General features: G+C 44.8%; 1 protein-coding gene across 3 annotated transcripts in view; it reads left to right on the top strand.

Annotated features, from left to right (window-relative positions):
• Lcp1 (lymphocyte cytosolic protein 1) overlaps positions 1–26,418 on the top strand; it is a 93,104-nt gene that overhangs the window by 36,981 nt on the left and 29,705 nt on the right. For 2 of the 3 annotated variants that reach the window (XM_028878161.2, XM_037208385.1), the window contains exons 4-8: positions 19,578–19,663; positions 20,759–20,922; positions 21,439–21,568; positions 23,613–23,745; positions 25,569–25,650. In XM_028878161.2, coding sequence (XP_028733994.1) covers positions 19,600–19,663; positions 20,759–20,922; positions 21,439–21,568; positions 23,613–23,745; positions 25,569–25,650 — 573 coding nt within the window. In that variant the 5' untranslated portion in view covers positions 19,578–19,599. Of the gene's footprint in view, positions 1–1,554; positions 1,574–19,577; positions 19,664–20,758; positions 20,923–21,438; positions 21,569–23,612; positions 23,746–25,568; positions 25,651–26,418 lie in introns of those variants that run through there. The other variant, XM_037208386.1, reaches the window with a different exon arrangement.

The following is a 26,418-nucleotide window of genomic DNA, read 5'->3' as shown; positions in this document are numbered from 1 at the left end:
GAAGGCTATTTACTCTGATTTGGTCAACTTTAAAATGTTTTCGGGAAAGTGCATATTGATCATTTAGACTTTGCTGCTCATTATACTAATGGGGGTGGTTTGATTTTTTTAGTTCCTGTGGTTGTTTTTCTTTTTTTTTTTTTTTTTTTTTTTTTTTTTTTTTTTTTTTTTGGTTTTTCGAGACAGGGTTTCTCTGTGTAGCTTTGCGCCTTTCCTGGAGCTCACTTGGTAGCCCAGGCTGGCCTCGAACTCACAGAGATCCGCCTGGCTCTGCCTCCCGAGTGCTGGGATTAAAGGCGTGCGCCACCAACGCCCGGCTGTGGTTGTTTTTCTAAAAAAAAAAAAAAAAAAAAAAAAAAAAACTTCCTTATAGTCACTCAGTGGATATGTTAACATCTTAGGTCCTACATTTCTCAAATGTGGGGATGGTTCTGTGAGTGGTTTCTGAGATGGGGTTTTTAATGCCTGTATTTTCTAACTACATAAAATTAGAGGTCTCCTCCCCTTCATCCAGTCTCTAAAAATAAAAGCAGTTTGTGTTGGTGGCTTGTGTCACTTTTGTAGAGAGGTCTGGATTGTAGAGAAGGCTGAAGGCCATGCTTCTGAATGCTCTGGTAAATCCTGGAGAAAGAGGCCTCCTGTCTGCAAAGGAAATTCTCTTAAACTGGCGGAGCGCAGAGCCTTGAAGTGTTGAGGCATCTGTCTATCAGCGTTGATTTGATTCTGACTACTAGTCAAGGACACGTGGCACATATAAGCTGTCCAGCACGCATGCTGAAGGCCAGGCTTTCTTACTGTGGAAAACCGCTCCAGCAGGGCAACTTCAAAACGAGAGCAGAGACAAAACTTTTCATTAGCAAAACACGTGTGATGGCTTGTCAACCCACACCTTGATGTCAAATGTACAAAGAATTTCTCACAATTGGTTTCTACTAGATGAACTTAAAAAGAACGTCCGTGTAGGCAAATTTAAATGGAATTCACCATTTTTCTGTAAATGTGAATTTCTGGAAGTTGAGCTGACTGTGAGTCTTCACTTGCAGTACTTACCTGGCTAGATTTAAGGTAGGAAAAAACAAACAAACAAACAAACAAACAAACCATGGACTCTGAAGGAAGGCTTAAGGCCCTGAAAATACTGGAAAAAAATATACTTCAAATATTTTAATCAGAGATAGTAATGAGAATTAAATAAATGAAGATATGAAGGAATGTCAACATTTTCCCTTACATTCGGGAAAGGGCAAAAATGAACAAGGCAGAGTTAATGCCAACTAAGTGTGTATTGCTGAAGCATCCACCTGCCAGGCCCCCAATGCACAGTTTCTCACTCTAGCCAGAAGCCTGGAGGAGGGCTCTTCCGGGCCTCAGCCCTGACAGAGATACCGTTGGGGCGGTTTGCAGTAGCTGCTTCTGGAGCCTTCGGTAGCCATCTCTGTCTGGTAGAGCTGCTTCCAATTTCACATCCTTTGTATGTCATACCTTGCAACAGTCAGTAACGTTGGAAAGAGTTCCAGTGTTTTAACCTGATTGCTGCTTCTCTACCTTGGAACCTCTTGGAGAAGGGTGGCCAGTGAGTAACGTTTCATTCCTGTGTGTGCGTTGAAATTCAGAACAGAAAGAGGACCTCTGCAGCCTCTCAAAGCTGCAGGCGCTCAGTCCGGTATACTTTAGAACTGCCAAAGTACCTCTGTAAGGTGTTGTATTGTATGGACTAGGGGATGATAACGAGGAAGATGTCAGTATGTATTCTGTACAACCCCGATTTTTTAGAAGGTATCTCATCTGAGCTTGGTTGAGTTTAATGGAATGTGTAGATCTGGGGAGCTGAGTGCTGCAAACCTGGTTCCTTTTAAGTGCTCACTGTAGCCACATGATTTCTTGGAATCCTCTCAAGTGCCTTGAGCTATCAGGAGTGGGCTTAGGTGTAGAAGTTGCTGGCCCAAGGTCATAAGAGTCAGGGTGGGGCAGGAGGTGGCCTGGGTTTCAGGAGCTAGGCTGACTGTGGTGATGGGGGGGGCCTACCTTCCATGAAGCATGCTGGCCCAAGGAGAAGCTTTCATCATTGAAGCAGATCAGAGAGCCTAACACAGTTTTTTTTTTTTTGTTTTTTTTTTTGTTTTTTGTGTGGGGGGGGGGGCAAGAGGGGGGAGAGTCGGGGGGGGGAATTCAAAATAGAAAAAGAAAAAATATGTGGGACACCCCTTGGCAGACAGATTTCATGTAACGGCGGGAATGATTCATTAACAGTTTTACTAAAAATTTTTGTACCCTCACAAATTTGCCTCAGCCCACTTCCTCAGCCTTATTTCATGCCACTTCCTCCTACATGAGCCCTCCCCTCCTCCTCGTCTTGCCTACCCACCTTCTGGGTGCACCAGACCGCAAGCCACCAGGAAGTTCATGCTGTTTCACTCTTTTTCGCTCTATTTCTTTAATGCTCATCTCTGTAAGTCTTCCGGCTTTTTTTCAAGGGTCACTTGAAAGAAACAGGTCTTCCCAGGCTTCCCTGTCGGCTGCTTCCTCCACGGGCTGGGCCTGCAGATTGCCTAATGCTTTGCCTCAGGGTCAGGATAGCATTGATTGTATCTTGTTTTTCTTTTTTCTTTTCTGTCCTGCCCCAGTCACAGACCCCAGTTCCTTTTGTACCTCTCCTGGCAGTAGAGCTGATGATGATATTGATTGAAATGAATAATTTGTCACACAGATTTTTTTTTTTAATGAATTTGTTACATAACATGAAAATACCTAATTTCACTTTCCCGTTTAGTGGTTGGTGAGATCTTGTGGAGACTGCTGTGAAGGAAGATGGAGCAGGCATTATTGCATCACAACCCTGGTCTGCATCTTTCCAAAGCTCCATTCTTCATTTTAGCCTCACAGTACCAAATGGACATTGACTTCAAGAAGCGTGAGAAATTACGCGGTGACTTTACTTAGCCTTCCAACAGAAATGACAACAGTCCATCGCTTTATTTTAAATACGGTCACAGAAGGGCCACCCGCTGTCCCTACACAATATATTCCCTAGATAGGCCTTCTTTTATGTCAGTGAACACAAGGACACACACCGGGAACTTAACTCAATCACTCTGTACTGTTCTTAGAAAATTCTCAAGTTACCTTTTCTTTTTTACGTGAAGAGTACAGGCCCCCTCTGCACACACAGAAGAGACAGCAATCAAATCTCAAAATAAGGCCATAGAAGACAAAATGAAGAAATTTCCTGGTTTAGCTAAACCTTTTAAGGTCGGATTATAAAGTCATCAAATTTTATAACTGATGACAGGTCTTACAGCAGAATGGTTTAGATGAATAAGTTTCTCCCCAGGATTCTTTTGGTGGGCAGGGCCAGGGTTGGTTGCTTCCCAGTTCACAGATATTCAGCGAAGTGACATTATTCAGTTAGTGTACTGAACAACGAAAACATAAAAGCGGAAGTTGGAGCCCATCAAAATCGCTAACTAGTCTGTCAGCTGACTAGGTGAGCTTCAAGTGTCCCTGATTTGCTAGGATGACAAGGCACTTCTGACGTCAAAACTGGTGAGGTGGTAAGAAGTTGCCTCCTGACTAGATATCCGTCTCCTAGGGGAATCTTGCTCCAGCTGCTGAAGCGTGGTATTCCCAGGTGGTGTCTCCCTGTTTTCCTCTGCTTCCTTCTGACTCAACTTCCTGTCTTCACCGCTGACTTCCTATTTTGGTTTGTCAATTTCCATCATTGCATCTGTCTTCCCATCAGTTGCATAACAGCTCCATCTTGTAAGAGATTGCAAGCACCAGAGGGAGGGGCAGCGAGGAGGGATCTCAATTACCACCCTAATTAATAACAGCTAATGGACCCTCCTCGCTTAGAACTGGGCCTTTCTCTAAGGGCTTTGATTGTAAGACAGCATCGGTCATCACTGCAGTCCTGTGAGCGGACTACTGGCATCATCTCCATATTTGACAACAGGTTTGTTCGAGCATGTATTTTGTTGAATTCTCTTGAATTGGAGGAGTGCTGTATCAACTGTTGGGTTCCAGAGACAGTCGCAGGAACAAACAACAAACTATAGTGCGAGCATGTGCCGAAGCGCTAAAGTTGAGCTCAGATGGTTGTAAAAGTTCCCCCGAAGAAGTGCAGCTGTGGCGCGGCGGCTGCTTTTTTAGAGACTCTGCTGTTGCCCTCACTCCGTGCACGTGACTGTAATAGGTGTTTACCATGCACACGCCATACAACGTGATCTCTTCCTTTAAAATCCCGGGAAAGTTCTTAGTCTTCGAAGTTAAGAATAACTTCAGTCAAGTGGCATTCATGTTTTTCTAGTGTGCTGACGGACAGTCACAAATAAATTAATTATTTGTATACCTGAGTGCATAGATCTAGAATTACACAGTAATTGCCAAATGTAGGTGTTCTAAAGGCTGGTTACACATGAAAGATCGTTGTAACTGTGCGTGGAAGAGCAGAAGTTGAAAGTGACCCACTTGGCGAGTTAAAATCCGTGGTCTGCAGCCTCAGAGCCAGGTCTGTGACCAGTCTCACTTATGAGCGCTACAAAGGCGGTGTCTCAGATATGGCCAGTGCCCCAGCCCCCAGACAGGAAAAGCTGTTAAATTGAGGAACCAGCAAAGCCATGGCTCTGTGGTTGCAGCGTTGATTCTTAGTTTAGTTGAGCACAAGTTACAGGGACCCACCTTCTCCCCCACTCTCTCTCAATGAACATGTATGGAATCAGAGGTTGGGGCCTCCACAGTGAGGAAACTGAGGCATCACTTTCAGTTACCAGGTTAGTTATGCACGTGAATTGCAGTCACCAGGTTAGTTATGCACAGGAATTGCAGTTACCAGGTTAGTTATTGTACAGGAATTGCAGTCACCAGGCTAGTTATTGTACATGAATTGCAGTCAGGTTAGTTATGCACGTGAATTGCAGTCACCCAGATGACTTGTTTTCAGTTTTTTTCTCTGCTTACACTTCTCAGAGGAAAGTGGCCTAATGAAATAACTACCTGGTATTTAATAATCTGCATTTTGCTTCCTTATCCTAGCAGTCACCATTAGAATCTATCCAGAGTATGTCTCCGAATCAGTAAGGTAAGGAGCCACCTGAAAGTATTTGCCGAGGCCTAGGTACCATTGCTCAGGCAGAATTCCCAGTAGCGTGAGTCACTGTCCTGTTCACTGTAAGCGAACTCTCTAAAGTTGGATCCTTTAGCTCCTTGGCCGCCTGGGCTCACAGTAGCTGAGCTGCCTGAAGGAAACATCTGAAATCCAAATGCTCTAAAAGTCAAAACTCTTTGGCTGCTGAGATAATTGTCAGGAAGTTTTAGATTCTGGAATATTTCAGATTTCAGGTATTTGGATGGGCGCTGTGAAAATATCCCTAGGTCTGCAAAACTCTGGAGTCTGCAACACTCCTGGTCTTGGGTGTTTTGGATAAGGGATGTGTCATCTGTATTTCTATTCTATCATAGCTGTGACTAAGTGACTGAGAAGGGCAACTTAAGGGTGGAGAGGTCTGTTTTGACTCATCCTTCAGGGGTCACCATCCATCTGTGCGACAAAGTTTTGGAGACTGGAACCATTGTACCAGTGGAGCTGGGAATGTGCAGGTAGATTTATACACATTTAGATCTGGTAGGATCAGAGCCAAAGGTAAATACCACCTTCAAGCTCTACCCTAGTAGACTCACTTCATCTAGCCAGACCAGAGACCCAAAGTTTGCACAGCCTCCCGAAACAGCATCACTATCTGGAAACGAATTGCTGAAACACACGGAGCCTGTGGGAAACATTTCAGACTCAAATCCTAACAGTTACCTTTGCCCCAGGGAGCACAAGAGTGATATAAATTCCTTATGGAGAAATTGAGGTAACAGGTACCAAGAGAACATAAGGGAGAAAATGTCTGTAGTCTTTCATTGATGAGTACCCTTCTTCATCCTCCAACTGAATTGAGCCTGCCATTTCCAATGGCTTGTAAACATTTTTTTTTTTTTTTAATTTCCTCTTTGGGATGATGGAGGGTGGTGAGCACCATGGAAACTTTTTGGATGTCCTCCTGCCTCACTGTCTTTCGTGTAGAGAGTTTTCATCAAAACGTCACCAGTTCAGTTTCTTTCCTCTGACCACCGAGAATGACAGTTGGGACACTGCGGCTCTCTGTTGATGATCAAGGGCTTTTGACGGTGCTTTCAGGGCCTTGATTCTCCCTCCAAGTCTGTACAGATGTCTGTGTTTTAGAAACTTGTAAACATTTTACAGATTTCCCAGGCAGAGCTTGTAGTCTCTGTTCATGGAAAAGACAGGTACAGTGTGTACAATGTGTAGAAAGAGAGCACGTGGACACAGATTTGGATTCATATTCTGGCTTTGACCACATCGGACACTGAGCAATCTCTTGACTCTCTGAGGCCAGTTTCTTATCTGTAGATAGAAGCAGCTTCTGTCTGTTTTCTGAGATGTCCGTGGATCCATTGTGCGCCGCCATTTTTCTGTATTGCATCTGTGGGTATAGCTACGTTGATCACTGCTACATTTGATAGGCATTTCAAATTTCTAAGCATTTGAAATACAGTTGCTATTTTATTTCCCCAAATAGCTATGTATAGTTGGTATTATTGTCTCTTTATTTTGTAAGGCTTAGGGGGTGTTTCATAAGTGATTTATCCACAGGTCATAACAGTAGCTGATAGAGTCAAGATTCACAGTTGCCTCTTCTATTTTAAGTGCATAATTTCTTAAAAGTGCAAACTATGTTTATTTAAACTACATTGTTGAGGATTGGAAAGATGGATCACAAGTTAAGAGTATCTGCTGCTCTTGCAAAGGATCTAGATTCAGTTCCCAGCACCCACAAGACACTTTGTAACTCCAGTTCCAGGAAATCTGATGACCTCCTCTGGCCTCCTCCAGTACCAAGCATCGCACAGTGTATACACATACATGCAGACATAAATACTCATATACATTAGATAAAAATAAATCAATCTTAAATAAACCACATTGTAGTCAGGCATAGTGGTGCATGCCTATCATCCCAGCACTCAGAGCCTAAGGTTGGAGAATCAAGAGTCCACCCTAGTCTACATATTGAAACTCTGTGTCCTCTACCATGACCAATAATAATAATAATAATAATAATAATAATAATAACAATAATAATGTCTTCAGTGTTCCTGTCTGGAATTGAGATTGAATGATTGTTCCTCATGCCACATTTTCTATCAGTTAGATATCCCAGCTGTGTGTTAGGTCTTCTGGTTTAGCAAGCAAAGATGTGCTGGAGGGTTTATGACATGAAGTCTAACAGTTTTGAAAGTATTAGACTACATTGTGTAGCCACTGAAATTTCCCTCTTGTGGCACTTAAAATTTTGATGAAAGTAATGTCCCATCATAAACTGGTATTAGTAAATATTTGCCAACCACCTGTGACTTCTCCCTCACTCCCTCTGTGTGTGTTTGTGTGTGTGTGTGTGTGTGTGTGTGTGTGTGTGTGTGTGTAATGGACCTTGTCATCAGAAAGTCTACAGGAACAGCTCCATTGAGCTCATTGAGAATGAGCTCACTTTATTAAGAATAAATTGAAGTTTCTGTTGCCATTGCTAATCTACAAATTCCGTCCCTGGTTTTCAGCTCAAACTAGAATATAGAAAGCACCTGGAGAGTTGGGGCATGACCAAGCAGGGGGACCTGGAGTGCAGGCCAACAGAACTTGTCCTAACACTCGGTGTCCCCAAGGGGAGGACCGTCAGGGGCCTTTAGCTCAGGTGCTCAAAGCGCTCTCACTTCTCATGGGTCATGGTGGATGTGGTTGGGCTTTTCTTAACATTACTGTGTATTTTCCAGGTCTGGCCACACTTCCTCAACTGGTAGAAGGTACTTTCCACTGTCAGTATCTCAGGCAAGTCAGAGCTCAGACACCCTTAAAATAAGGTTAGTTAATATCAGTGCTGGCAGCTTCTGGTACCACCGGCCGGGTCTGCACCATCCATGGGACTCCTAAGACTGTGAGCTGGGAACTGGCGTAGAGCTAAAACAAGGCACGTACAGCTCTTTTAGAGACAGACCATGGTGTGAAACCTAGATTTACACCCACACAGCGCACACAGCGTATACACAATCAAGTGTGACTTCCGGGTGTTAACTGTAATACTTTTTGCACGTAGACTAGAAAGGAACTCTGCTCCCTAAGATGAGTTTGTAAAAGTTCTGATCTTTGCGTTTTCTTTTAACGTCTACCCTTTCCTCCCACTCCCCTCTTGTTTCATTTACTGTGTATCTCAAGACTTGGGGACTCCCCCCCCGCCCCCCCCCCGGCAAATCTTTAGGTTGCCAAATTTTCATCAATGGTTTTCCCCACAACTTGGTGGGACCAAACTAAGGTTTGGGCCAGTCTACTTCTCTCTTTCGGACTAGCAACTGACTCACGTCTCTGCTCTCGAGGGCCCCATTTTCCCACTTCTGGTTCCTTCTTCTCCCTGCAGGGTTTTCTCAGAGACCATATTCTGAGGAGGAAGCAAGCACACACATAAACCAAGGAAATCAGTCTAGGTGGAAGCGTTCTGTTACCTGCACTGAGCGGGTGGAGTTAGTGAGCATTGCCGTATAGCCTGGGCCACTGACATTTCCCTCCTAGACAGAAGAGCCTCACACTCCCACGCCTCCTTTTGGCGGGGTTCAGCATCCACTGTCCCTGACTTCAGCCATGCTGAGCCAACAGCAGCAGTCTATGTTAGTTTTTGTTTGTTTGTTTGTTTTGTTTTGTTTTTGCTTGCCTTTTGTTTTGCAGAGTTCTTTCCATCTTATTTACAGGAAACACCCCATACGTAGTGTGAGTCCCTAAGACTTAGTTCCATATCGCCTTCCCTTTCTTTCCTTACCCCATCTCTCTTTCCCATCCCTGCCCCTCCTGTCTCCCTGCTCTCATTTCCCTCTTACCATCTTGTCTCCTCCCATCCCCTTCCTCTACCTCCCCTCTTCCCCCATTCCCAGGCAGAATCCCGGGCTTCCTTCTCTGGGGTCTCATAGCACCGCGATGACATCATCTTTAAACTACTCAGGACAGTGTAGCCTTTCATGTACACGGTGGTGACTCTCCTTCACTTGACTGTGTGTCCTCCCTGATGGCAGCTTGTATTTTTAGTACCCAAGACAAGATTCTGCTTCATAAAACAATAGTGAGGATAACCAAAGTTTGCAGGTCTCCCAAACACAGGACGCTTTCTCCACGGGAGCCATGGGGACACAGGCAGGAGGGACCGACCCTGGTGATGGCCTTGCTCACTCATCCTAACACTTCCTTTAAGATGTAGAGGAACTTGAGAGAAGAGACATTTAGAGAGGTCTATCCCTGAGTTTGTATGAGTTCAATCTAACACGACACTAGGACTTTGACCTTTTGGAGTTTCCTTTTGGGTCACCCTGAGGAAGAGCAGAGAACAGAAACAGGAATCCAGTAGCCAGGGCCCTTGGAAAAAGCGAGGAGCTTTCCCCAGTTCACAGCTACATGACCTGAAGCTCGTCACTTAACTTCAGTAATGCTCAGTGGCGAGACCTGAGCATCATCATGCAGATAAAGCATCCGGCAAACATGAGCTGCTGTGTTATCGTCCAGGTCCTTCCACGTCGTTTAGCTGCAGTTTTCTCTGACTCTAAGTGACTAGGCCTCTCTAGAGGCTCTGGGCTAAAGAACGCAGAAGAGAGGGGAAAGGCTGACTGGCCCTGGAGAACTCTCCCACTCATCGGTGGAGTCGAAATGTCTTAGTTCATTTCACACCACTGTGGCCACACGTCTGAGGCTGGACAGTGTCTAAAAGCAGAGAGATTTATTTCTTTGTTTTAGAGGCTGGGGAGTCCAAGGCTGAAGGGCTACATCTAGTTAGTTCCTCTTGGTCATCCCATGGTAGCAGGCAGAAGGCGAGAAAGCACAGGCGAGGAAGGGTGAGTGCGGGTCAGCTCTCCTCTACCAGAAAGGAGCCCCCGCCATATTGACAGTAAATGGCCAACGAGGACTCTGTGCCGAACACTGCCATTAGCCCTCCCTCCAACACCGCTACATTCCGGTTCGGTTTTAACACATGACGTTGGAGGATACATTTGAATCGTAGCACTAGGTGTCTTCCTCTCAGACTGTCTTTATTTCTCTCCAGGGGTGAAACAAAGTCTTCCTGTGACTCTAAGGAGTCCTCCTGGACGCTATCTATATTGGGTGGTGTGTGTCTTCCTTACTAAACAAGCTACGTCCTATTTTTGTATTCTCAGCATCTAACCCAGGCCCTGGGTGAGGCAGATATTTGGTGGATGTCAGCTGAAGGGATAACTGATTGATGAGTTTGCTTAGTGGGACACATTTAGAATTGCCAGAGAATATAAAACCAGAGTTTTATAGCCCAGTTGATGAAATGCAAATTACATTCAAGTAAACACTCCACTACATTCTGACTCTGTGATTTTTCTTTACATAAACTGTTGGCTACTTTTAGAGTGAAAGAAACATTGCAGAGATATTATAAAGACTCCCCATGTGCCCATCACTTAGTTTCCATGACTCTAAATAGATGGGCTTTAAAAAAATATTTTGTATATATATATTGTTTTCTGGATGCTTTTTTGTTTGTTTGTTTTCTAAATGCTTTCCTCCAAATTGATTTTTAGTTGACACATGAAATAGTATGTATTTCTCATGTGCAACATAGGTTTTGAAATCTATATAGAAATTGTTAAATGAGTGTGTTACCTCATAGTTACTTTTTAATGCAGCCAACCCTTTCTGTCCACTTCTTAGCATTTTCAAGAACGAGGCATGCTGTCATCAACTATAGTCACCATGCTACGCACCAGCTCTCCTGGGCTTATTCGTTCCTGCAATTGTGACGGTGTACTTGTTGGACCCACCACCAACCAGCCACTTCAGCCTCTGGTGGCCACTGCTTTACTCTCAACCTTTTAAAAATACTCTACATATTAGTGAGATGAGGAAGTACTTGTCTTTCTCTGCCTGTCTTCAGGGTCATCTATGTTCTTGCACTGACAGATTTCTTTCTTCCTATTTTTTTAAAAAGAGACCAAATTTCATTGTGCTTATACTACTTATCACATTTGTACAGCATTGTCTTTATCCAGTCATCAGTTAATGGACATTTAAATTGTTTCCATTTCTTGGCTATTTTTTCCTTTGAGACAACACCTCACTATGTTGCCCAGGCTGGCCTTCGACTTACCATCCTCCTGCCTCAGCCTCCCAGGTACTAAACTTAGTGTATGCTACCATGCCTGGCATTTCTTGGCCATCAAGAACAGTGCTGCTGTAACATGGGGGATGCATATCTCTTAACCTAATGGGTCTTTTTGTCCTTTTGGTAAATACCCAGTAGTGGGGTATCTAGACCACATGATAGTTCCATTTTTAACCCCATCAGCAATCTCCCTGCTCTTTATAACGGCTGTCCTACAACTTTGGTATTCTCACGTTCACTGGTTAAGGATGTTGGTACAAACTCAGAAGAAAAATCGCAAAGCCAATTAATTTAAAGGTTGGAAAATAAACTCCTAAACCAGCATCTAAAAACAATAAGACATCTCCAGGGTGGGAGATTTATGAATTGAACAGCTCCTGTAGTTCCCTCTGAGATTAGCCCAAGAAAGGAGCAACTGTAATCGTATCAGAAAAGATTTAGGTTACAAGGCACGGATATGAGACACCAGAGAGGTGATAGAGTTTCCTTATTTGGGTCTTTTTAAAGAAAATACTAGATGGCTCTCTTTCTGGGACAGTCTGTGCACTGTCTTGCCTAGAAGCTAGGAAGGAACTGGATCAGCTTGTCTTTAACTGTGTGTGTGATGCCATCCGGGAAAATAGGTCCCACAGGCCGCTTTGACAGCTCTCCTGCTCTCCTGCTCTCTCTGGGCAGCTGAGCAGGGGCCTCTGCCTTCGGTCCATGAGGAGATACAGCTGGGACGATTCTGTGTGCTGATGAGGTAAGAGCAGGGACAGTGAGTGACTGGCCCCTGAGATCCAGGTCCCCTCCCCCACTCACTCACATCTGAAGAGACACCTCTGGGGCACAGCCTGCTCCGGAGGGCATGGCACCCACACCGGTTGCCTCCACACCAGCTTCATTTTTCTCTGCAAACTTGCCTCTAATCTGCATGTCCCCCGGGTCAGTCACTGAGTGGGATCTTGAAACTTTTCACGTAGAAGGGACTTCCTTTCTCAATTTATGGATGAAGAAACCGAGGCCCAGAGAACAAGCTGGAGGTTGATGTTACACAGGAAGAAGGCAGGTCTACTCATGAGAGCCTGGACAGAACGTTCCCTCACTTCCTGGCCGCTACTTGGATGAACTTACTCATTTAGTGAATTGTACGGGCTGGTTTGGGTATTTGATATTTTTATTTGTTTATATATGGATTTCTGTATTTTGAGAAAGGGTGGTCCAGGCTGGCCTGGAACTCACCCTGTAACAAAGGCTGGCTTCAAACTCATGGAGATCTTCTTGCCTCAGTGTCCTGAGTGCTGGGCTTATCGGTCCATGTCCTAGCATGCTATTTTAGTTTTAGATAGGCCTCTGTGTTTATTGCTCCTAGCTAGTCTTTCTTTTTCTCATTCTCAGTGATACATGTTTAACCTTTTCACTCATTTGCTCATGAGCTCCAGAAAAGCCTCATTGTGTTAACCATGTTGCATTACATTTACCATCATCTATGTGTTACATTCAAAACTTGACATTTAACTGTAGGCTTCATCAAACCCTAATCTTTGGGTCCTCCCTTCCTGTACTTCTTCCTGCATCTGCCAGCAACCAGAGCAAAGCTTTGTACAGGAGCATCTCGGTGGGGTGAATGGTGTTTGGTATTCAGTGTATTGATAGCAGTGTATTGATAGATATCAATTCTTTCAACAAATGTATTTGGCATGTCCTCAGCTTTCAGTAGGGAGAATCGTGGTCCTGAAAAGTCCTTGTGCTGGACTGCAAGATGAAAAGTAGGGTGGGTTTCCAAGAGGCTAGTGCCTTCCCTAGACTCTGATGCCTGTCTAGGTAAGGAGAGGTGGAGACACTAAGGTGTCCTCAAACTCCAGCCTGGCGTATCCCCCTTGCCTCCAAAGCTTGGTTTGGGGACCTTGGTAGAGAGCAGAGGTTTTGGTGATGTGCTGGGAAGGCTGGGTGAGGCAATGTGGTCTCTTGAGTTAGGGCTGGGATCTGTGTGCCTGGTTCTGTCCAGATGGCATCAGAAGGCCCTATGGCCAGCCTAGGGAGGCTTTCAGAGCCCAGCAGGGGGAGCTGGTGAGAGTGCTGTGATCTGATTCCCAGTAGTGTTTACACAGGCCTCCTTTGTGTTCTTCCCTGAGGCCTTTAGGTTATAGGCCGCAGGGAAAGGATTCTGTGCCCTGGAGTAGCCTGCAGGCAACTGGTGCATTTGCAGAAAGAAAAAACAATTAAAAAAAAAAAAAAGTCAAATTTGAGGCTTAACTTGATAGAAGGATTTGTTAAAAGTCCCTCTAAGTGCCCATTTATATTTGGGGCCATTTGTAATTGAATTCTTTTTTTGTGGGGAAACTGTGGTTGGGTATTTTGCCTGCATGGATGTCTGTACACAAATTGTGTGCATGGTGCCTGTGGAAGTCAGAAGAGGGAGTTGTAGCCCCCAGAACTGGAGTCACAGACAGTCGTGGGTGCTGGAAATCAAAGCCAGGTGCTCTGCAAGACCAGCCAGTGCTCTTAACCATGGAGACATTTCTCCAACACTTATAATTGAGTTGTTTAAAAAAAGAAAAAAAAAAAACAGTCATTTAAAAACTGTATTTGCAGAGGCATCCTTTAGATGAAAGGTAGGCATACAGAATTGGTATCCAAGGACATAGTTGCTGTATCTTCTTTGTTAGCTGTCCTGAAAGTGTCCCTGTCAAACAGAAAGAGCAGGACCAAGCAAAAACAAACTTTTTTTTCCAGTTTGAAACTACAGAGTGTTTTCTTTTGCCACAGAATCTTGTGACATTTTGCTTCATTCCTTAGTCATCTTAAGCTGACACCGAATCTGGTGCTGTCCGTGTGGCTCCGACGGCGTGTTTCTGATTATTCACAGTTCACGGAGGTGTCTGGGTGTTTTGTAGTTTTCCCTGTGGATGTCCTGAGGTTGCTGAGATGCAGCTGGAACTAAGCATCAGATGTCTACAGTTTTCCTGTAACTTCAGAGTCAAGTTGCAGGAAAAGTGGGACACGGTCAGAAGAGTTCCTTGGTCATGTGATACTGGGGGACAGATGCCCTCGGACTCTTGCAGGTTGATAACTGGTCGCCACTGTCCCTAACCTCAACACCGATGAACCCAGAGTAGCCTGTGAGTATCAGGACAGGCCACTCGCCTCTCTTCCTGCTGTTTTCAGGATCAGTTCTGAAACAGAGATTTCTGCTCCCAAGTGTATGCTCACTTAGAGGAACTGTTTTCTTCCGTAAATCCCTCAACACTGTGTTCTGTGGTAAACCCCCACAAATGGCTTCTACATTCAGACGTCAGGAAACTTGAGTCAAATCCTTTGGTAACAACTCATTCTCAGAATCACTGGCCATGACCCACCTGGGGAACACAGTGTATCTGCAAGCAGAGACACAAACCAGGCCATCTTTAAAGAAGGAGCAGACCCTGCCGCTTTTGCGGCTTGGGAGTTACTTGAGCTAAAGGATAGTCTTAAACATTAAAAAAAAAAGAAAGAAAGAAAATGAAAAAACCAGTGATCTCTTTAGCCAAATGTCTTGGGATTCTGCAGCGATTGATCTAAAGAGCTGAAACGCTCACAGGAAGACTAGCAGCCGGACGTGACCCAGATAAATGATTTGAGATTTGTCTTCTTAGATCTGATCTGGGTAGTGATTCATAAATGAAGTTCCTGAACTGACTGCTGATTAAAATGGTTCCTGGCAGGACACCATTAGATGATGCAGTCATTAGAAAGGGACATGTGGGCCGCTGAGATGCCTCAGCAGGTAAAGGTGCTTTAGGCTCAGTCTCCCTACCTGGGTTAGACCCCTGGGTCCCACATGGCAGAAAGACAGCAATGACCCCTTCAGGATGTCCTCTGACCCCTGCATGTTCGATGTTGGCACACCTACACCCACATATATACACCTCCGCCACCACACTAAATAAAATGCAGTTTAATGTTTTACCGAAAGGGAGGGCGGTGGTGGTGGAGGTGGGGGGGGAGGGGTTGGGGATACAGCTCAGTGGTAGAGCGCATGATTAACATATATAAACCCTAGCACCAAAAAGAAATTAATCTTTTGGGCCGTACTCAGTGCAGGGTCTATAAAGCTGAGTTGAAAAGTACTCATTCATGGCCTGGAAGGCACATGCATTATTTCTTCAGTCGCCCTTTTGGGCTACAGATGCCATAGCATGACCCATTACTGCTGCCTCTATGGTGCTAGTTTGCAAAGTGACAACTCCCCTAGGGACCTGCCTACTAGGTGATAAGATGTCCCACCCCTTCAAACGTGCATGAATAAAAATGGGCACAGTCCCCTCAGGCAAACACACCAGCTATGTAAAACATCTAAACTTAGAGGCTACCGCAGCGATGACCTTCTTAGATGTGGCTGGTCTGCAGGTTCTTACATTAATCACGCCCTGCCCACTGTGGGGAAGCACTGTCTTTTGTACACTCCACTCAGCTCACTTAGTTGAAGGGCTCCTATCAGTCAAGGACTTCGCTTATCCTTTTAGAGGTAGCTTCCCCCTCCCTCCTCTTCTCTGCATTGGGAACACCAGGCAGGCATGGCCTTTGAGCATCTGCACTGAGAAAGCATTTCCCGTGGTTATATGTCAGTTTTCTCAGGTATACATCAGGACACTGTAATCACCCTCTGATGCTCCCCTGTCTCTAATAATGGGGTTGTGCTCCTAGGTCCTACTGTTCAGTGTGAAGGGAAAAGAGACAAGGCAAGCTATTCAAGTCTGGGCCCTACAACAGTCTGCAGTGGTCACGGCGACTTCGGCTGTCAACACTAACCTCCCTCTCAATCCACTTTGTACCCTGCATAAACCCACTTTTCTTTTTTTGAAGCCATGGGGCCACTGAGATGAGCATTTTTAACATGAAGTTGTTCTCACTGTTTGCATCTCCAAGTTTATCCTCTCACTTATAAGCCTCCCATGAGAACGTTATTAGGTGTTATAGTAGGTGTTTGTTTGTGACCAACATGATGTGTTTTAAGATAACCAGTATTTCCTTTTAAGGTCTTAGTTTGGATGAGCCATGCAATCTGGGGAGACATGCGTTATTTATGCTAAAATATTTTTACTCTGCTATACCATGATTTTTAGAGGTTTTTTTAGATTTTCTTTTTTAACCCAATGCTATGATTCTTCTGTTGCTTCTATGACTCTGTTCTTTAAAAATTATTTATATTTTTATTTATGCATATGTGTGTTCCTGCATGAGTTGCTGTGCACCACATTTGTACAGGTGAGGCCAGAGGACATTGGGTGTCCTGGAGTTGGAGTTATAGGTGTTGGTGAACTACCTGATGTGGGTGCTGGAGACTGAATCCAGGACCTCTGCGAGAGTAACGCATACTCTTTTTTTTTTTTTTTTTTTTGGTTTTTCGAGACAGGGTTTCTCTGTGTAGCTTTGCGCCTTTCCTGGAGCTCACTTGGTAGCCCAGGCTGGCTTCGAACTCACAGAGATCTGCCTGGCTCTGCCTCCCGAGTGCTGGGATTAAAGGTGTGCGCCACCAACGCCCGGCCAAGTAACGCATACTCTTAACTGTTAAGCTAGCTCTCCATTTCCCTTGGTTCTGTTTTAGCACAATGCAATCTCATTCCTATTTTTACTTAAACGTCTCAGGAGTCTCTTACAGTGTTCGATAAATTGACACTCTTCTGCACAAACATAGGGCCAGGTTTGGATTCCACGATCTGTTTACTTGCCACGTGCTTAGTACCTGTGCCATGCTTTTCGGTAACTAACTGGGTCACGCTTCACTTGCAATAAAGAGCAGGACCTGGCTCCTAGTAGGCGTTGTAAAATATGTGCCGAACGTAAGAACCTATCTCATCCCATGAACACGATGAACACCCATGAACCAAGTATAAGGTGTCTAACAAGTGTGGCCTGCCAGCTGCATAGAGCCAGACCAGCTGTGACATCCAGGAATTGCTCCAGTATGATGGGGAGACCCTGCTATGAATGTGTGTGTGTGTGTGTGTGTGTGTGTGTGTGTGTGTGTGTGTGTGTGTTGGTAAAAAGGAGAGCCAAGCCACCTCAGTCACAGTCATTTAGCAAAGTCACAGCAACTGTCCTGTAACAGCAGCCTCGGTTGCGTAACACAGAGAAGTGCCAGCTTCCTCTTCTACAATTCCCAGACAGGCCCACAAGGTTGAAGTTCAAATCTCCTGCGAGCTAGCTAGTTGAGATACTTAATGAGCGATTGATCGCTGAGCAATGAGCAAGTGGAGAGAATGAGTGTCTACCAGGAGTGTGAAGGTGCGGAGCCTAGGTAGAAAGCAGGAGGAACTGAGAGCTGGAATGTTGCTGAGCTTCGCTTGTGCACTCTACAAAATGGAAACCCTCATGCTAATGCACGCCGTATGGTAGTTACTGCACCCCACAAATGCCCTCTTCTTAATGCCTGGTAAGGATTTTGCTACAAGCCCGCAGCTGTTTTAGCGTTAGCTTGTAGAGAACTGGTTTGATTTTCAGTCACTTGTAGCAAAGGAGGCAGGTTTTAGGCATCCGTTAACCGCTGAAGTTCCTCACTGCGTCCTCTTGCTGCATTGCATCTCGGTTTACTCTCCCTGAACTTGGAGATACTTGGTTCAAATGAGTTTTGGAAAAAGTGATTGTAAGAAGAGGGATGGAGATGGAGAGGGGATGGAGGGAAGGTGGCCTCAGGTCACTGGTATAGTCCCCTAGATGCATAAGGTGACAAAGAGATAAGAACACTGGGGGTAGGGGACACTCTGATCTTCTCAGACAACACTCTCAAATAAAACTTGTTAGTTTTATTTGTTTACTTTTGTGGTCTTGGGTGCGTGTTTATTTTCTTTTACATATAAGAATTTTGTTAACAAAAGATTGCCTAGGGTAACAAAAGCTTGAAGCCACTGTCACTGCATGCCACTGCACGTCACCGCATGTCACTGCATGTCATTACATGTCACTGCATGTCATTACATGTCACTGCATGTCATTGCGTGGCTGGGAAGTTCCACTCATATTGGTAGATAATGGCTGCAGATCTTTCAAAGCTGAGTGTGGTGTAGTTTGACCTGTAGGCTTTGGTGTTAAAACGTTTGCTTTTTTGTGTGTGAGTTATCATCGAGAACAAATACAGCGCCACAGAATGATGTGGAAAAAAAAAAAAAAAAGTCGGTTTAAAATATCCTTCCCACAAATTTAAGACACTTTAAGATAGGTGATTTTGTTACAATGGTCAAAATGAAACTGTAGTTAGAAACATCTCATCCGCCGACTTCTCGCACCATTTACAACCTCCCCAACAGGAAACCCAGCTGGCTTCCATGGGCTCCCGTTGATGTACATTGACATGTGTGGGTTACCAAGGGGCTCAGGAAAGACATGTTTTTTGTTTCGTTCTCTTTCTGCCCACTAGAGGGCAGCAATGATACGCAGGGATAGCCAGTTGCTCAGCAAGCTTTTCTGAGAAAACACGTAAAATGTGCTTCAGATTTTCATATATGAATTCTTAGAAGGTCACCTCCTTCCTTAATCCTTGACTACGTATGATCGAAGTTACGCATAGAACTCTTTGAATTTGTGAAGCATCTCGATTGGCTTGGCCGATAGATCATGATGATGTTTACAAAGATACGTAAAAGTTAAATGTTTTAATTGTTTATCTCTGTGTGATAAATTACTCCAAAATATAGTAACCTTACCACTTCTTCCTCTTTTCTTTTCTTTTTTTTTTTTTCTTAGTTTTTTTCGAGACAGGGTTTCTCTGTGTAGCTTTGTGCCTTTCCTGAAACTCACTTGGTAGTCCAGGCTGGCTTCAAACTCACAGAGATCCGCCTGACTCTGCCTCCTGAGTGCTGGGATTAAAGGCGTGAGCCACCACTGCCTGGCTCTTTCTCTGTTCTTTGTAGTGTTGGCTCAGAGTTCAAATGGGCCAGAAGGTCCACAGCTGGCCAGCTGCTGGGTGAACCCTGTAGCTAGGAGTTCATGAGGGGCTGGTATGTAGCTCTCCTTCACTGGCTTCCTTATGAGAACAGGAGGAAGGATGAGTAGCCCAAGAATGAACATTTCAAAGTAAAAGAGGTGGAAATCCCCAGTCCTGGGCATCCCTTCCACCATCCTCTGCTGGCCACAGAAATCCTGAAGTCAGCCCCGATGCAAGGGCCAAAAATAAGCACTTCCTCATCATGTGAGAAGCTGTCTCCATGCAGGGAGGGAAGAAATTGTAGACAGTTGTCTTTGAGGACCCCACACGGGAGGCTGGGACATTTTGAAGGATGGCTACAGGTCACGGAGGGTGAGGAAGAGCGTGTCTCCCTCAAATGAACAGGATCTGTTCTGAAGACGTCGTAAGAACTGAGATGCACGGTGCTCACTCCTAGGTCCTCTCTCTCCTAGGTCTGTCACTTGAGCAGTGAAAATGGCCAGAGGATCGGTGTCCGATGAAGAAATGATGGAGCTCAGAGAGGCCTTTGCCAAAGTTGGTGAGTGGACCTGGAACCCCCTGGTACCAGTCTCGGCCGAGCTGCTCCATGAACTGGTTAAAGCAGAGGGTCCCCAACCCTCTCACAGCGGTCCACCCAAGGCTGCCGGAAAACACAGATATTAATATTACGATTATAGCGTAATAATAGCAAAATTACAGTTATGAAGTAGCAACGGAAGTGATTTTATGGCTGGGGGACGTCACCACAGCATGAGGAACTGTATTAAAGGGTCGCGGCATTAGGAAGGCTGACGACCCAGGAGAGCTGATTTCTGAAAGATGTGCTTGAGAAAACACTTCCTTCCTAGTTAGAGTGGGGGACCTGGCCTCTGGCCTTTCCTGCGGATGTTCCCTTCCCTTCATTGTTTACATTTTGCCCGCTCTCATTTGGGGTCCTTTATTTAATATTCTTTTACTCCTTATCGTCAGTTTGTGGTTTACTCCTTAGTTTCTGTAAGAACTCCTAACGATTGCAGAAGGGGCTAGAGAGATGGTTCAGCCAGGGAAGTGTCGGCCACTCACACACGAGGACCCAAGTTCGATCCCCAGCTCCCACACACAATGCTTGGCATGGTGGCAGTGGCGTGTATTCCTAGCCCTGGGAAGGCAGAGACAGGTGAATCCCTGGGCCTCGCTGGCCATCTACTCTAGCCAGCTGGTGAGCTCCAGCTTCCGCAGAACTCTGTCTTGAAATACAAGATGGCTCCTGAGGAACAACACCCAATGCTGCCCTCTGACCTCCACGTGTATGTGTGCACTCACACACACACACACACACACACACACACACACATGAACTTGCACACACACCTTTTTATGTGTGTATTCATGTGTGAGTTTCTAAATATCATGTTACTAAAACCTCTGCTTTGGAGTTATGAGTCTTTTACCGTGGTTGTTGGAAACGATGTGATTGTCTAGATCTGATAGCAATCCAATTGGGCTCCTGGCAAATTTTTGCCTCTATCTGGGTCAGGCTGAAACCCAGGACTGGTCCTCTCCCTCCAGCCCCACCTGTCATTTGGTATTCTCTTGCCTTTCTAAAGGCTGTGCCTGAGTTACCCCAAAGTCTCACTGTATCTTTGTGTTACAGATACTGATGGCAATGGATACATCAGCTGTAATGAGCTGAATGACTTGTTCAAGGCTGCCTGCCTGCCTCTGCCTGGGTACCGAGTGAGAGAAATCACCGAAAACCTGATGGCCACGGGTGATCTGGACCAAGATGGAAAGATCAGCTTTGATGAGTTTATCAAGGTGAGCATGATACTGAATCCAAGGTGATACATTCGAAACTTGAACTCAGTGTCAACAAATATCCAGAGTGACAACCCTTTCCTTCCTGGTTCGTTATAGTCTTACCCTTGTGCTTTTGTTGACTATAGCTTGCATTTTTAAAAATGCCTTAATCTAGCAGGGTGTGGTAGCCCACTTCTGTAATCCCTGCACTTGGAACCTAAGACAGGAGAATTTGCTTTGATTTCAAGGGTAACCAGGGCCACATAGTGAGTACCAGGCCAGCCTAAACTGCATGCCAAGACCCTGTCCAAAAAAAAAAAAAAAATTAGCTGGGCAGTGGTGGTGCATGCCTTTAAATCCCAGCACTTGAGAGGCAGAGGCAGGTGGATCTCTGCGGGTTCGAGGCCAGCCTGATCTACAGAGTAAGTTCCAGGACAGCCAGGGCTGTTACAAAGAGAAACCCTATCTCAAAAACAAACAGCAAACAAATAAACAAATAAAACCAAATGAACCAAAAATATTACATTTTTGCAGGTTTTCCATGGTCTGAAAAGCACCGAGGTTGCCAAGACCTTCCGGAAAGCTATCAACAAAAAGGAAGGGATCTGTGCCATTGGTGGCACCTCGGAGCAATCCAGCGTTGGCACCCAGCATTCCTATTCAGGTAAGCTGTGCTGATGGGTGAGGAGCAGAGGCAGAGTTGAGATTGGAGGAGGATAAAATGAGGAGAGAGGACCCAGGGTTTCTGGGGTTCCAGAGTCAATTTTGGTATGCAAACCAGAGAGATAAAAGCCAAGAAGCACCACACCTGGGTGGATAGAAACTTCCCACGTGGGAGTGGGCCAGAGCCAGGCACAGGACACAGGAGTCCCGAGCCCCGGGGAACTTCCTGTACTGAGTGATCTCATTTACATTTCAAGTATGCTTTGAAAGCTGCCAAAATTCCTTTAAACATCTCATGGACAAAATGAGCCCTTTGAGTCATGGTCTTACGTATAATGATTATTCTTAACGCCTGCTGAGTGGTCAAGAACTATTGATTGGAAAGAGAAGCTTTCTATTTTTTCCAAAGGCTGACACAAAGCAGCCTTAATGAAGCTTCTGATATCCCAAATGGTGCAGTTACTCAACATTTCCCAAACTTTAGTTTTCCAAAAGATGGTTCAATATTAAAGATAAGTTTATAGATAAGCATTGTTTGCAGTTGAGGAGACAAAGTTGAACTTTTTTTAAATTAAAAATATATTTTATTATTTCTCTGGGAATTTTATGTGATGTATTTTGAACATACACACCTTTCCCCCCACTTCTCCCATCCTTTCCCACTCTAGTTTGAGATTTCTTCCTTTTGTCCATTGAGTCCCATCTATGTTGCCTGGTTAGTCCTGGGCGTGGACCCTGCCCTGGTTTGTGGTTGTCACATCACTATAGAAAATGGACTCTCCCTCCCCTCGGACAGCAGTGGGATTTCATGGCCGCATTCCCCCCTCTATGCTGGGATTTTGTCTGGCTGCCACTTGCTCAGGTCTTGTGCCTGCCGTCATAATCACCATGTGTTCATGTGTGCAGCTGCCCTGTTCTGTCTGGTACACACTGTTTCCTCGATGTTAGCAACCACCTCGGGCTCTTTCGATCTTTCCAGCCCTCTTCTGAGAGGATCCTGCGCCTTGAGGGTAGGGGGTGATCTGTATGTCCTGTTGAGGGCGGAGCATTCCACAGTCTCCGATTCTCTGCAAGCTGACTGGTTAGGAGTCTCTGCGTTGTCATCCACTGGCAGCTTCTCTTAGGAATGAGAGATGCTCTAATCTGTGGGTGTAGCAATATGTCCTAAGACTCAGTTTCATACCATGTCCATTTAGCAGAATAAGAATGTGTTCTCTCCCAGAGCCTGGGGCCTAACCAGCCGCGGGTTCCTGGCCCCTTGAACAGTGCCAGGTGTGGGTTCCCTCTCATGAAGTGGGTCTTAGATCCAAGTTTTCAAAAGTGGTTGGTGACTCCCCTCACGTTCATGCCGCTCTCGCACCAGGGGGTCTGCCTTAGCTCAGTCTTAGCTAGCCCTGTATTCTCAAATCTAGGGACTTTTCAAGCCTTTACCGTGTAAACTGCATCACGAATCTTCAGGATAACAATTCACTATGCAGTCTTTACCAAGTTCCAGCAATTCAAAATTCCTCTGAGAGACACTTGTGTTTTCATTGGCAAACAGTTGTGAAACGTGGGACTAGGGAAGAAGGCAGAGCATCAGGTTTTACTAAGACTTTTAAGATGAGCTTTGCTTGTAGGAAGGAAGAATTCTATCACAGGGGATTTCATTTCCTAGTCATTTTATTATAACTGTAAACAAGCCCAATGATACTGCAGTAACATACGACATTTAAATTAGTGGGCTACCCAGGCAGGATCTTGAGTTTTATCCTGTAAATATCAAACCACATTTATATTTAAGTTACGTCCACACAAAATATTTTATTATTTATAATTATCCAAATATAATGTGCATTTTTTATTCTGTTCTAAATCTTTAATTGTATCTTTATTACTAGATTCAGTGCTCGCTTAAGGGATCCCTGGTTTTTAAAACTAGTAAATCTAAGGTGATGAGATGGTAGCCTGGGTAGCCTTGGGCATGAGAATGTGAGGTCCATATGGGTAATGTCTTTATCTGGTTTTCATATTGCATGTAAGTCACTTCAATTCTTTATTTGTAGAGGAAGAAAAGTATGCCTTCGTCAACTGGATAAACAAAGCCCTGGAGAATGACCCCGACTGCCGACATGTTATCCCCATGAACCCGAACACCGATGACCTCTTCAATGCTGTGGGGGATGGCATAGTTCTTTGGTAAATGAAGGTTCCTTCTTGATTTCCATAGACCTCCCACTCCCCACCCCCTGCCCTTTTTTTTTGAAGTATCAGTAGCTGAGTGTGTTTACTGTAGGTCATTCTTTTGATGCTTATGTGTGTGGGGGGGTACTTTTATGGACTCTACTTGACGGGGTAGGAGAGCTAACTAACATCAGAAGCTAATTGTAGTGCAATCTGTAAAGCTGCTATTGTTTCCATGGAGAGAAGAGACACAAAGTATAAAGATGAGCTTGAACATAAACCAAGACCCAGCGATTCCAGGCCAGAGCAGTTACTTTTGGGGGGACTGTGTCATTCTGCTTCATCTGAGCATGGCCTACCCTGGATAGACTGGAGAAGGGAGACAGAGCAGTGGAAGTTTGTTTTAAATATACGTGAATGTGCACATAAAGACACTTAAACATGTGCACACACATGACAGAGTTATGAAAATATATGTTGAAAAGTGACTACGAAAGATTGTTGATTAAAAAAAGATTTCTCACTAAAAGGAAACAGTCACTCACATTTTCCAGTTTTTTTTCTTTACTTTGTTGGGGGACTGTGAGATTGGTCAGTGGGTCAAGGCACCTTCCACCAAGCCTGATGACCCGAGTTCAGTCCCCAGGAGAGAACTGACTCCTGCAAGGTGTCCTCTGACTTCCACAAATGCGCAGTGACATATGCAGGCTCACACACATGCACGTAAATAAGTAAAAGTGTTTATACTTTTCTGGTTCTGTTCCTTCTGGATGTATTTCCCTAAGGGGTCGAACTCAGGGCTTCCCACGTGCTGGGCAGGGACCCACTGAGCCACACTTCCTTTTGCTCTTTTTGACAACTTCAAGACAGAGTCTCAGGAAGGTGGCTAGGCTGGCCTCGAACCTGTTCCCTAGCCCAGACAGGCCTTGGACTTGGGATCCTCTGGCCTCAGCCTCCTGAGTAGCTGAGATTACGGGCCTGCACCATGAAGTCTGGCTTCCTTTTGGAGGTTGGATTTTCATTTCCTTTCTTTATACAAAATAGAGGTTGCTAAAAATCATTCATTTTTTTTTGCCCTATTGAAGATTAAACAAACAATAACTTGGACTAAATCAGTTTTTCATAAACAACAATCACTTGCTTTAGATGTCTGATCAAGGTATTAGATACTTAAGTGAGGAAAATTTATTGCACATTGACCAAATGACTACAGAATGATAGGACAAGCCATTCTATGTTTAGTTAAAGGTATTGATCAGACACCAAATGGGAATGTAGATATAATATAAACCCAGAAATATATTAACAGTCTCTTGCATAGTCGAGACAATTTACAAGGCTAAGAAAGTCATGGGGGATTTGCTTTAGCAACCCATCCAGAATTCAGTGATGGTCTAAGGCATCAGTTCTCAACCTGTGGGTCATGACCCCTGTGGGGTTGCATATCAGATAGTTACATTATGATTCATAACAGTAGCAAAATTATAGTCATAAAGTTACAATGAAAATAATTGTATGGTTGGGGTCAGCACTACATGAGGAACTGTATCAAAGAGTCGCAGCATTAGGAAGGCTGAGAACCATTGCTCTATGGGAACCAGGGCACGTTAACAGCTTAGCTGAATGAATGAGGAGGCCTTCACTTGTTAACTCGCTGCCTCGTGATAGCTTCATGAACGTTGCCGGTTCCCACCGAGTCCAGATCTAACCACAGTGGCACAACTCATTCTCATTGTGGGTAAATAAGTGTTGAAGGTCCTGCTAGAATTTAAGTCCAATCCCACCGGACTCTGTTACTCAGAGGGCTGCTTTCCTTAATTTTATTGTTTCTCTTCCAGTAAAATGATCAACCTGTCAGTGCCAGACACGATCGATGAGAGGACAATCAACAAGAAGAAGCTCACACCCTTCACCATTCAGGTTTGTCTCTCCACTGCTAAGCAAGCCTGGGGCCGGCTGGGTGTGAATGGGCGCCATCACTGCTGGGTCAGCTTTCCACAAGCACGCAGCCTTCCTTCCCCACACAGAGGCCTTGGCCGATGGTTCGCACAACCCCTGGCTAGAAGGACACATTAGTGGCTTGTGTTTATTGGTGGAGCAGTCAAGAAAGGAGGCTGGGGTGTGTTGGTAGCTGGGTTTGTTTAGGCCACTTAAGAATAAACTTGGAGCTAGGCAGTGGTGGCTCATGCCTTTAATCCCAGCACTCAGGAGGCAGAGGCAGGCAGATCTCTGTGAGTTCAAGGCCAGCCTGGTCTATGGAGCGAGTTCCAGGACTCTGTCTCAGAAAAAAAAAAAAAAAAAAAAAAAGAATAAACTTCACATTGGCTGTAATTGTAGCTCAATCTTTCCTTACCAAGTCACCTTTGAATTGATGCTGAATGTACAGCTTTAGCTGAAAAGACAAAACTTTCTAAGCAGGGAAAGGATGAAAAACAGAAAATGCTCTGGAGGCCTCCATGGCGCTGCTGACACAAACAAGAGTGGAATAAATTCAACCTGCTTCTACCCCTCCCCTTGTTGATTTGCTGATTAGCCGAATAGTCACCAGCAGGAAATATGCTATGTTTCTCTCTTAATGTTCCAATATTTTAACATCATTGTAATTCTCTAGCTCAGGAACCATGTCTAATGCCTTATATCATGAATAATCAGTTATTTCCTGTTTGGACTTAAGCAACCCTAGCTCAG

The sequence above is a fragment of the Peromyscus leucopus genome, chromosome 9 (genome assembly GCF_004664715.2).
Source record: "Peromyscus leucopus breed LL Stock chromosome 9, UCI_PerLeu_2.1, whole genome shotgun sequence".
In the NCBI taxonomy this organism is placed as follows: Eukaryota; Metazoa; Chordata; class Mammalia; order Rodentia; family Cricetidae; genus Peromyscus; species Peromyscus leucopus.
This window is presented reverse-complemented; position numbering and strand designations above follow the sequence as displayed.